Source organism: Trichechus manatus, unplaced genomic scaffold, assembly GCF_000243295.1.
Source record: "Trichechus manatus latirostris isolate Lorelei unplaced genomic scaffold, TriManLat1.0 scaffold00061, whole genome shotgun sequence".
Classification (NCBI taxonomy): Eukaryota; Metazoa; Chordata; class Mammalia; order Sirenia; family Trichechidae; genus Trichechus; species Trichechus manatus.
The window spans coordinates 13,935,348-13,948,084 of record NW_004443997.1 but is presented as its reverse complement, the minus strand read 5'-3'; the positions used below and the strand labels follow the sequence as shown (position 1 = coordinate 13,948,084).

General features: G+C 49.0%; 1 protein-coding gene across 1 annotated transcript in view; it reads left to right on the top strand.

Moving 5' to 3' along the window:
- Positions 1 to 12,737, top strand: part of CUX2 (cut like homeobox 2) — a 163,068-nt gene that overhangs the window by 971 nt on the left and 149,360 nt on the right. The window contains exon 2 of the mRNA XM_023733662.1: positions 4,324 to 4,407. Coding sequence (XP_023589430.1) covers positions 4,324 to 4,407 — 84 coding nt within the window. The remainder of the gene's footprint in view (positions 1 to 4,323; positions 4,408 to 12,737) is intronic.

Genomic DNA, 12,737 nt, shown 5'->3' with positions numbered 1-12,737 from the left:
GAGGTCTAGGGGAAGGGGTGCCATTTCCTGAACTGGGGATCGCAGGGAGGAACAGTGGGAGCAGGTGGGAGGCTGGAAGCCAGAGTCCCATCTTGGCCCGGGAAATCTGAGATTCCCACGGCCTCCCAGGGGGGATGTTGGGTGTGCAGTGGGTGGAGGGCTGGAGCTTAGAGACCTGTAGGCTGGAGGCAAGATGGGGCCAAGACCCCCTGAGGAACCCGCCTCATCCAGGGCGCTGGCAGAAACCTTTCCAGGGCTCAGAGGGCCGGGCATCTGCCTGGCCACCATGGGCCCTTGGCCAGAGCTTTAATCACCAGAAGGGTGTTTAAGGGGAGCCCCTTTATCTCCCGGGCCCCCCCTCCGTCATCTCAGCCCAGCCTTGCAAGCACTAATGGGAGAAAGCCTTGAGAAGGACGTGGCCTCTGGGGAGCATGCCCAAACCAAGCCAGAGCTACAGCTGCCAGCCTCGCCCACGGAGCCGTGTGGGGCGGATATCTTTGCGGGGTTGGCTCCCCCAGCATCAAGGCCCTGGAACGCTGGGTTACCTCCCTGGGGGCTGGGACAAGCCTCCCAGAGGCTTATCCTTGTCACCCTTAGCTCAGAAAAATAGGAGCACATTTCATCGCTGAAATAATAGTTTTTTGTATGCCTTGATTGATGATAATCCTAAAAGCTAATATCGTTGAGCACTTTAGTCAATGCTCTGACCTCCCAAACCACCCATTGGTTCAGTTCATCCTCACAACAAGCCCAAGAGGTAAGTGCTACAATATTCCCATTTGACAGATGAGGAAACGGAGGCTCAGCCAAGTAGTGGTTGCACAGCAGTACAGTGTAGACAGGATTTGAACGCAGGTCAGTCCAGCTGCAGAGCCTTAACCCTTACACTCCGTGCTGAGCGCTTGTTATATGTTGCTTCTTACAGTCACAACTACCCTTCAACGAGGGCATTGCTGTTACCCCATTTTACCAGTGGGGAAACTGAGGTCCAGCGAGAGGAAATGCCTTGCTCCAAGTCACACATCTGGTTAGTGGCAGCATGAGGATTTGAACCCAGGCCTGTGGGAAGCCCTGAACTCCCTCTGATGTGGGACGTATTCCTGGCTGCCAGCCCACTGCCTCCCTCCTCCGGCAGTTGTGCTGTCTGTCCCCCGCAGCCGGAAGTGTTCCAATGACCCACTGAGAGCAGGAGGTAGGACTCAATCCCCTGGACTGCCCCACCAGCTTCCTAGGCAAGGCTTTGTAAACTAGCAAGAAACATCAGAGGTCTGTGGACTCCCCAAGAGCTCCGGACATGGTGAGATCCCATGGCAGGAAAAGGAGGTTTATCACTGGAGCCTATGGGCAGAGCCCCTGGTTGGGGGCGGGGTTGGGGGGGTGCGCGTGGAGCTCATGCAGCCCTGGCTAGCTCTTGGGAACTTGTGCCACCATGTCCACCAGGAGAACCTAGTGGCTCTTCGGGACAAGTTGGTGCATAAGAGCGTTAAAGGGACAGGGAATTAACATCTCACGAGCAGAGGGAGCTCTGTGTGGGATTCATGACTTGCTTCAGCAACTGTGTGTGTGCGCGCGAGCGTGTGTGTGTGTTTGTGTGTGTGTGTTTGGACCAGTAGTTGGAAAATCACAGCCTGATTTAGAAACCTACCTACCCAAGCTTGCAGAGGACCCTTGTTTAATTAGCAGAGCTGTTACAAGCATGGGATTTGGGGTCAAGCGGCTGAATTTGAATCCCAGCTCTGTTGCTTACTGGCTGCATGACCTTGAGCATGAATACTCTTAACCTCTTTATGCCTCAGTTTTCTCACCTCATAGGATTGCTGCAAGAAGCAAATGGGTTCTTAGAATGTCTGGCATACTGTATGTACTCAATGTATGTCAACTGAGTGTTATTGTTGTTGTTATTGTTGTCTGAAATGGGAGTTGGCAGACTTTTTCTGTAAAGGGCCAGATAGTAAATTTTTATGCTTTGTGGGCCACCCGGTCTCTGTTGTGACTACTCAACTCTACTGTAGCAAGAGAACAGCCACAGACAGTATGTAAATGAAGGGACATGGTTGTGTTCCGATAAAACTTCCCTGTGATTTATTGTTACAGATTGAATTGTGTCCCCCTGAAATGTGTGTCAACTTAGCTAGGCCATGATTCCCAGTATTGTGTGATTGTCCACCATTTTGTCATCTGTTGTGATTTTTCTATGTGTTGTAAATCCTACCTCTGTGATGTTAATGAGGCAGGATTAGAGGCAGTTATGTTATTGAGGCAGGACTCAATCAACAAGATTAGGTTGTATCTTAAATCAGTCTCTTTTGAGATATAAAAGAGAGAATCGAGCAGAGAGACGGGAACCTCATGCTGCCAAGAAGGAAGAACCAGGAGGGGAGCACGTCCTTTGGACCCAAGGTCCCTGCGCTGAGAAGCTCCTAGACCAGGGGAAGATGGATGACAAGGACCTTCCCCTGAAGCTGGCACCCTGAATTTAGACTTCTAGCCTCTTAGACTGTGAGAGAAAAAATTTCTCTTTGTTAAAGCCATCCACTTGTGGTATTTCTGTTATAGCAGCACTAGGTAACTAAGTCTATGAGCATGGGGGGAGAAGAGTCCTTCTTCTGGGAGGATGTGACCCTGGGGCTGCCAGCAACCATTCTCCCGAGATTACTAGGGGAAGCCAGCCATGGTGGGAGAAGAAGAGGGCAGCTCAGAGGGAAGCTGAAATCAAACCCTGCCAATATTTGAGTTGCTGGATCCAGCTGTGCCTGTAGCTATCCCTGCACTATTCAGCCATACAAGCAACAATTTCCCTTTTATGCTTAGCCACTTTGAATTGGGATTCTATTGCTTACAACCCAAAGAGTCCTGAATAATATAGGTCTGTCCCTGTTTACATGGAGCCCTAGTGGCACAGTGGTTAAGATCTCAGGCTGCTAACCAAAAGGTCAGCAATTCAAATCCACCAGCCACTGCTTGGAAACCCTGTGGGGCAGTTCTACTCTGTCCTATAGGGTGGCTGTGAGTTGGAATTGACTCGATGGCAAAGGGTTTGGTTTTTTAGTTTGGATCCCTGTTCATACCCCTCTGCTGCAGCCAGGTTCAGCCACTTGCGTACTTGCATCTGCTGATTCTGAGCGACCCCACCACCACAGCCACCAGCAGGAGTCAAATTCATGTTACTCTGCCCGAGAGTATAACCCTTAGGCCCTGGTGCCCTCTTTTCCTGTGGGGATTTAAACAGTTTCTCTTTTCTTTTTGAGGTTGTATAGCCTTGAGCAGATGACTTCATTTCCATGAAAAAATAAGGTTAATAATTGTGCCTGCTGTGGGTTAAGAGGATTAAATGGGTTAATATTTATAAAGCACTTAGAACGGTGCTTGGCACATAGTAAGCACCACAAATGTTCGCTATTATTGAAAAAGCCAATTGCCTGACTCATGGTGACCCCATGTGTGTCAGAGTAGAGCTATGCTTCATAGCATTTTCAATGGCTGATTTTTTGGAAGTAGATCACCAGGCCTTTCTTTCGAGGCATCTCTGGGTGGACTTGAACCTCTAACCTTTTGGTTAGCAGCCGAGCGTGTTAACCGTTTGCACCATGCAGGGACTCCTTGCTCTTATTACTCCCTGGAAACTGAACTCACAGACTCTCAAGGAATTTTCCTGCTAGATGAAGGGGACCATCAGCTCCCTGAGACAGGGACTGGTCTTTCCGTGTTCCCAGCACCTAGTACTGACCGAGCACTCCGTGTTTGTTGAGTAAGTGTAGGAACAAGCAGAAGACAGTAACCGAAAGGGAAGCCACTCAGATTGGAGCAACCTCCAAGGAGGTGTTTGTGGTTAGGGGTCATCTATAATTACTCTGGGGATTTATAAAACCTTGAGACCTGGAGGGACATTAGGGGTTCAAATGTTAGGGATTTAGATCCTTGCTACTTAAAGTGTGGTCTGCGGACCAGCATCTCTTGGAACTTGTTGGAAGTGCATCCCTAGCCTCACCCTAGAATCTGCACTTTAACAGGGGCCACGGGTGATTCCTGTGCCATTAAATTCAGAAGCACTGGTCTAGGGCAGAGGATATGTGGAGATGCTGCCATCCAGGCCCTGGTCATATGGGGCTATTTACGGAGGTGAGGACGTAGGTAATGTGGGTCCGTTCACTATTTATGTAGGAAAACGTGGTGTCTGGCTGTCTGGGGTGGGGAGGACGTGTGGCCTTCCGCAGCCTGGGAAAAGAGAAGTGGGAAAGTAATGGAGAGCCATGGTAGGCAGGACAGTGGGATGGGTCTGCACAGCCAACCCCAGGGTGACCTCATTGGGGAAGTGGCCTCCAGACAGTGATCAAGCAGAAGTGGGCACAGGAGACACAAGGTCTGGGGGAACCACACACCCAGTGTCACCTCATCTCTACCAAGAAGGTCAGTGGTATTGTGCTGATGGAGGGCATGTGGGCCAAGGGTGAGAGTGTGAGCTTTGAAGTCCGCACAGGCCTGGATTTGAATCCTGGGATTGTAGCAAGGAAATGTGTGTCTCTGAGCCTTGCCATCCTTGTCTATAAAATGGGTATGAAAATAGCACTGGCTTCATAGGAACGTGGGGAGGGTTAATGAAGTGGTGACTTGAGAGAACCAAGTGTTAGCATCTCTTCCCAACCCCAAGTTCAGTCATGTCACTTTGGGAGCTCAAAATTGACCATGGTGGGAGTACTTAACACCCTGGAAATGTTACAAATCAGAGCTTGCTCTTTTTCTACAGAGAGCTGGTTATTAAACGTTTACCAGCACTGATTAAATGGCATGATGTGTTTAAATTGCCTGGTGCTTGGTGGTGGTTGCTACTAATGACTGTATTACCTTTTATTATGTTATGTTGTGTTACGCTGTGTTACGTCGTATTATGTTATATTGTCGTTGTTGGGTACTCTCCAGCTGATTCCAACTTATAGTGACCCCATGTGATGGAGGAGAACTGCCCCATAGGGTTTTCATGGTTATAATCTTTATGCGAACAGATTGCCAGGTCTTTCTCCCATGGAGCGGCTAGGTGGGTTTGAACTACCTACCTTTTGGTTTGCAGCTGAGCGCCTAACTGTTTGTGCCACCAGGGCTTCTTATTATATTACTATAATATTACTGATATTATATATAATGGTTGGGCTTTCAATGTGTTGATGTTGAAGCATTTATTTTTACTGCTTAGAAGCCTTTTCTGCAAGCTCTCTGCCCCATTCTGGAGAGGTGATATTATCAGTTAGCTAAGTTTTGGATAGATGAAGTGTTGTAGACGGTAATACCTAAAACTAACAGTTTCTGAGCACATTCTAACTACAAGGCACTGTGAAGGCACTTCTCATACATGATCTCATTTAATCCTTCTAACAGCTCTAAGGGGTAGAAACTGTTGTTAACTCTGTGTGTGGATGTAGACTGGGAATCAGAGAGGTTGAGTGACTTTCCCCAGGTAACACAGCTGCTCAGTGGAGAGGCCAGGCTGTGAACCCACACATTTTGACTCTAGAGCCTGAGCACTTATCAGGGGGATCCATGGAGGTTAAGTGGAGAGGGCTGGTGTTGGGATCCTTGGGGTGTGGACGCCCCCCTTTCCTGGGAAGATTTAAGGAGGTCAGTGGGCAGGGCAGAGAAGCCCTGTCGGCATCATCTGCTGGTCGGACAGCAACAGTCCAATTTTCCGGGACATGTGCCGGCATTTTCTGGTTGGCGAGGGGATGTCTCTGTTGGAAGTGAATCTTGGCCATTTGCCTCTTGGCAGCCAGCTCTTGGCTGCCACGTGGCGCGCCGTTTGGACGTGGTAGGGATTATTCGGCAACCTTTCCTGGGATATCTTGGAATGGAGTGTGGTGGGGTGGGGCAGGGGCTCTACCAGTCTCCCAGACAGGCTGGCAGAGAGCACGAGCGCTGTCATGGAGCAGCCATGCCCTCGGCTTCCTTGGTGTTCTCCCTGCCTCTGTCTCCATGTTTTGCTGTCCCTCGGCCTCTCTTTCTGCTGGGATTTATGGAGCCAGAGAGAGGACAGGTGGTTTGGCAGCAGGAAAGCAATGCCTCCTGTCCCCATGGCCCTCTGTTTACTCAACTGTACTAACACTTGGGGGCTTTTGCTTCCACAGCTCCCGATTTCCCTCAAGATAAACTTCAAACTTCTTGTCTTCGTTTCAAGTCCTCTTATGATATGACCTCTGCTTCTTGGTTCTGTATCTTGTATCTCCAAGTAGATGGTGTGCTTCCTGAGGGGAAGGACTGTACCATACTCACCTTTTTATTTTTCCATAATGCCTATCCCAGAACTCACTCAGAAATTGTGAATGAACTTGAAAGGCCAGGAGAGCTGGCCACCCCTTGGTGAAGGGAAGACTTGCCATGTGCCAGGTGCTTCTGTTTTGTTCTGTTTTTTTTCTTTTTTCTTTTTTCAGATTTCTCTCTCATTAATATTCTGTTGTGATCCATAATGTTTTCTTTGGCTAATTTTTGGAAATATATTGCCAGAACTTTCTTTCTAGTCTGTCTTAGTCTGGAGGCAAGGATGGCAAGACTTTGACTCGTTCACTTTGGACACATCATCAAGAAAGACCAGTCACTAGAAAAGCATATCTTGTTTGGTAAAGTAGGAGTTAGCGAAAACAAGGGAAACCTTCAGTGAGATGAATTGACACAATGGGCACAACAGTGGACTCAAACATATCAATGATCATGAAGATGGCGCAGGACTGAACAACATTTTGTTCTGTTGTATATAAGGTCGCCATGAGTCGGAGCCAACTTGATGGCAACTAACAACAACAGATCTCATTTAATCCTCATAGCAATCCTATTAGGTAGGCCCCGTTTCATCCCCATTTTACAGAGGAGGAGACTGAGGCATGGAGAGATTAAATTACATGCCCAAGAGCTCCCAGCTAGGACATGGCAGAGATGGAATTTGAACCCAAGCCAGTCCAGAGCCCAACCTGGCTTGAGTGAGGTTTTTCTTAACCTACTTAGTGAGAGCATGTGGCCCGCTGAGCCCCCCACCCCCGTGGCCTCGTCAGCAGAACAACTCAAGTTTGCTGGCTTCTCAGAACACCCTGGTTCTGCTGCATCCACACGTCCTTGATGAATTAACCTTGACGGTGCCAGCACAGCCTTGTCATACCAGTGGAGTTTGTGCCACAGAGAACTGAGTTATAGAAGGTATAATGGATCCCCCCGCCACCATACTGCCTTCTCACCTTCTCCCACAATTTCCAAGACGACTTGGATGTTTAGGAGAAGAGCTGGAATGTTCCTTATGAGTGTTGTTTGGAAACAGGAGACCTTTCCGCCCTTAGCTGTATGAACTTGCACCTCTCAGGGCCCCTCTCAGCTTCACTGCTCTCAGATTTGGGGAAAGTTGGTTTCTTCCAAAGGGAACCTCCCTCCACATCAAAACCTCATCCATAGTCAGACAACCAACAGTGACCCAGTGGCCCTGGTCACTGGGGACAAATTGTTCCAGCATTCCCCAGCATTGCTTAAAAACAGACCAATGTCCCGTACCGGTCTGAGAGGAAAGTCTGTTTGTGTTAGCAATTTTCCATCAGATGGTGTCATATTAGTATTGTACTAGAAGTTGTTTCCACTAATGTGATGAGAAAGTTGCTAATCTGAGAAGACTCTTGCATTGTATTAGGGAAACAAATATTAATGCGATTCGATGGGAAGTGGCTAATAAGAAGCTAAGTCGCTAATGTGACATGATGGATCGGTGGGAGAAATTTGGGTCGAGTTCTTGAACTTTTCTGGAATGCTCAGCAGGGGACAAAATGGCAGGAACTCCTTGTTACAGTCCTTCAGTGAGTTAAGGCCTCGTCCCATGCCCAGACCCTCACCCCTTTTCCCTACCACCCCCCAGAAGAGGAGGGGCAGGTACAACAGCACCCCTTTAATTCAAAGACAGCAATTCAGCTTTGAGGATTTTCTTCAGCCCCAACTCTTTGGCCTGGCTATTAACCAGACCCAAGGACAGAGGTCTCGCTCTTTTTTCCCTTTCTGTTTTTTGTTAAAGAGGAAGAAGCCTCCTCATTCGCAGAGCAGTTGGCATATGGGGCTCCGCAGCCCGCTTCGTGTCACGTTAATATGTGATTAAAGGGGTCTTAAAACACTCATTAGTCCCCCTCTGGTATCTAATAGCGCTTTTGGATTTAGAACAGAGTATTATTTACTCATTAGCTGATAATGGACCCTGAGTACACGCCATATGTATCGGGACAATTATTAGTGTGTGGTTTATGCACAGAAAGCTAGTTCTACTGGCACTGCTGGTGGTAGACAGTGGTCCAGAGGCCACAGGGGTGGCTCAAAATGGCCTATAAGGAGAGCAGGGGGCCTGCTAGAGACTGTCCGTGGTGACTTGCTATGGATAGAGCAAATTCCAGGTGCAGGTGGGGGCCCTTGAATGCCCTGATGTGAGGAGCATTGAGGGGGTAGAACTTGAGGTACACCCCTCCAAGAATGGGAGTGCCAACAATAACAGCACCCAGCAGTGGGGAGGGATTGCCCCGAGCATTGGGTCCAAGATGAGATTATTAGTAACGTGATTATTGGAGTCCCTGGGTGGCACAAATGGTTAACACTCAGCTGCTGACCTAAAGGTTGTCGGTTTGAGTCCACCCAGAGGTGCCTCGGAAGAAAGGCCTGGCAATCTACTTCGAAAAACTGCCATTGAAAACCCTATGGAGCACAGTTCTACTCTGACACACATGAGGCTGCCATGAGTTGGAGTTGACTCAGCAGCAACTGGTACTGGTAATGTGATTGTCACATCCAGGAAGACAGGGCCGAGGTGGCTCGCCCAGGACACACAGTGACCAAGGCTGGATGTGAACTCAGGTTTTCTGACGACAAAATCTGGCTTCCTTTCAGAACACCCCTCTACCCACTGCAGAAAGTTCTTAATGATTCCAGTCTTCCTTGTCTCCAAGGAGAAGAGGAAGTTTAACATCATTTCCTCTTTTTCTGAATGTGTCGAAAAAATTAAAATAGCAGGCAGTCCCTCCCAGTGTCTGGGTCATTGACCTCTGGCCTGGTGTGCCTGGTGGAGGGGAGTGAGGGCAGGAGAGGGGCCAAGGAAGGTGGGGACAGGAGTGGCAGCAGCATAAATGGCACATGAGTAGTATGGGCTTCACCCCGGAGGCAGGTCCCTGGGAGGAATCTCAAGCAAGGAGTGAAAGGTTTAGGCCTGTATTGGGGGTTGAGGTTTGGGGATCGCTTTGGAAGAGGGGAAGAGACAGGCAGAGTCCAGCAAGAAGGTTGTGTGGTCACCCTGGTGAAGCTTCACGGGATCTGAACCAGGGTTAAAAAACAAAAACAAAAACAGTTGCCATCAAGTTGATGCTGACTCACGGTGACCCTACGTGTTTCAGAGTAGAACTGTGCTCCGCAGGGTTTTCAATGGCTGTGATCTTGTGGAATTAGATCACCAGGCCTTTCTTCTGAATCGCCTGAGGGTGGATTTGAACCACCAACCTTTCAGTTAGTAGCTGAGCACTTAACTGTTAGCACCACCCAGGGACGCCTTGAACCAAGGTGATGGTGTAGATATCAGAAGGAAGGAACGGATGCTGGAGACACTGCAGGGTTAACCTGACAGGTGTCAGTGGCTAATTGGACTTGAGGATGAAGAAGAGAAGTTGGAGCAGCCCGAGTAAGATGGCCAGATGGGGAGGGATGGTCTTGAGTTTGGCCCTTGCACACACATTCACCTTGCCCAGCCCAGTTTTCACATCAGCAGTTTTGATTTTGTGCACCAAACCACTTAATATGATGTGCTGCATGTTGTAAACGAGCAATACAGACGAACTTTAAAAAGAACAGGCACTGAAAACCTCACCTTAATGCTCAGAGTCGCCCTCCGTTTTTCTGAGACACACCAGAAGGAAGGACGAGCGAGGCTTCTTGGAGGAGCATGAGGGTGGGTCTCTGGCCTGGTGTAGTAGCTGGGAAGCATTTTGCTTCCTGGTTTCCGTTGTGTGCAGGGAAACCTCAACCCCATGTCCCTGTTGTACACAGGTGGCAGGTGGTTTTGTGGGTCTCCGAAGCGCGGCCACCCGTTTGTGGTGAAGACACACGAGACTAAGGGGAGGAAAGCGCCGCTGCCCTCTCTGATGAGAGCCGTGCTGACGTTGAGGGGGTCAAGAGGTATTCGCAGCAATGCTGCCGTGATTAGAAACCAAGCGTTGCCTTTGTCTATTGCCTGAGTGAAGAACAGGGCTCCCAGATGGAAGAATAGCTGTGTCCCTTTCTGCCTCCCCGGGCAGGGGCTGGGGAGAAAGCAGAGCTTGGCACATCCACCCTCTTTCCTTCTCCTATTCCAGATACATGTCCCACGCCTCAGCCAGGCCAAATAAAGCCTCCCCAATGGGCATGCGGCTCATGTGTGCAGGAGTGTGTGTGTGTTTTAATAAAGCTCACCATGAGCCAGATATCAATTTCTGTCAGAGAGATGCAGAGCATCTGAACCAGAACTAAATAAAAGTAAACATTAAACAATTATTGGAATTTAGGTTTATTTTAAAAATCAGCAGGGTTGAGGGAACAAGCCACCCATTAGCAAAGCAGAACCATCAGGCCTTTTAAGAACCCGCTGGTTCCTGGCTGCCAGGGAGATTTGGGGCGTACAAGCTGTGGAAAACTCCGGATCCTGTTGATTAAAGATGATACAGTAACAGGCCAATTATATCATCCTGGCTGCTAGAGGTGCTGGTCAGCGCCGACTGCCGTTTGACTATATGGAAATGGCTTTTTTTGGAGGGGCTCGGGGCGGGGGGCTAAGTATCCCCATCCTGGGCAAAGCTTTATGCCCACTGCTGTCCCTGCTGCCCCTCCAAGCCCCCAGCTGTTGTGTATTCTTGCATTTGTCTCTTCCCTGCCCCCTCCACAGACATCCATGGTCCGAAAAGAACCTGTGTCTTGTCAACCAAATCAATGCAAATAACCGGTAAACGTTCCTCGACTTTTCGGTAATAATTGATCTTCCCAGAACTGATATCGTTTGGAAAACGTAAGTAAGGAAAGCAGCAGCGAGCCAGGTGCCCGCTTTAAGAGAATATAATTACTCCGAGTTACAGAAAAAGAAATGATTTCCCTTCGAGCTTTTCAGCTCCAAGAAGAGCAAAGTAAGCTGCCGCAGAGCATCAGAAGCTCCCAATAAACTCAGGGCTTAGTGCAGCCTCAGCCTCTCAGCCAGAAGATTTGGGCGACCCAAGACTGGAGTCTTCAGAGCTGACAGGCAGATTTCCTGCTTGCAATTTTTTTGGACTGCAGATTTTTATTTCGAAGACTTCTGCATAGCTGGTCGCTGTTAGGGAAGGAGAAAGTCTTGCTGTTCTTGGGGGATGTTTGGGCTTAGCCACAGAGCTGTTTGAACACAGGGTGGAATTTCCCTCTGCTGGTTTCTGGCTGGCTGGGGTGATACTTAGCAGTCGGATGGGAATGGGGACGCTCTACAGATTGGTGGATGGTGAATAGTATTCTTGGGGGCCTTTTCTTCATGATCATCTGTCGTTCTTCCAGAACTTGGGCATTTGTTCATTCATTCAGTTGCTCATTCAACGAACAGTGATGGCCACCCACCTTCTGCCAGATGTGATTAGGTGCTGGGGATACAGGGGTTCTGCCCTCATGGATGGAGCTTCTTAGCTAAGAGAAGAGACACAGATAGGAGACAGTTAATCATTACATCACAGTTGTGATAGTGTTTTGTAGAAACAGAGGGTACTGGGAGCCTATGAGAGGAGAGCCTGACCTTAGCTTGGGGCTCTGGTCTTGAGGAAGCAGGGTCTAAACTGAAGCTTGACAGAGGGGTAGCACTAAGCTAGGCCATGGTTCTCAGACTTGAGCATGCATCACATGGAAAACTTGCTAAAACACAGATTGCTGGGCCCCACCCCCAGAGTTGGTCTGATTCAACTGGTAGGGGGTGGGGTTGAGAATTTGCATTTCTAACAAGTTCCAAGCTGATTAATACTGATGCTGCTGGTCCAGGGACCACACTTTGGGAACCACCAAACTGGACATAGGGTTAGGAGAAGAAGGCATTCAGATAGCAAGAACTGCACATGCAAAGGCCCTGGGGCCGGAAGGAGCTGGCAGTTTGCAGGAACAGAATGAAGGGCCAGGATAGCTGGAGCAGAATGAGTAAGGGGGAGCGTGGGGGGGAGATGTGGTGGAGGAGCAGGCAGGCCCCTGACCCCCCAGGCCTTGCAGGCTGAGCTGTAGGTTGGGATTTATTCTGAAATGGGATGGGATGCACAGAAAGGTTTTAAGCAGGGATGTGTCCACATCTAGTTTGTATCTTGAAATGCTGTTTCTGTCTGCCAAGGGGGACATGGGGTGGCAGGAGAATGGCGTGGAGCCAGGGAGCCCCACAAGGAAGCAATTGCAGGCATCCAGGCAGGAGTCGGTGGTGACTGGGCCAGGCTATGGCAGTGGGCATGGAGAGACACAGAGACGTTTGAGTCCAGGCACATTGCCCACCCCCCACCCAAATTTCCAGGAAGCTTTCTGATTAGTTCAGGTCCACTCTGAAACCCCTCAATCCCTGAAACCCAGTTTCTTTTTTTTTTTTAATTAATTAATTATTTATTTACTGTTACAGTTTAGTTGAAGTTTACATTTCAAGTTAGTCTCCCATACAAAAATTTATACATACATTGTTATGTGACCCTAATTGCTCTCCCCATACTGTGCCAGCACACTTCTCCTTTCCACCCCTGATT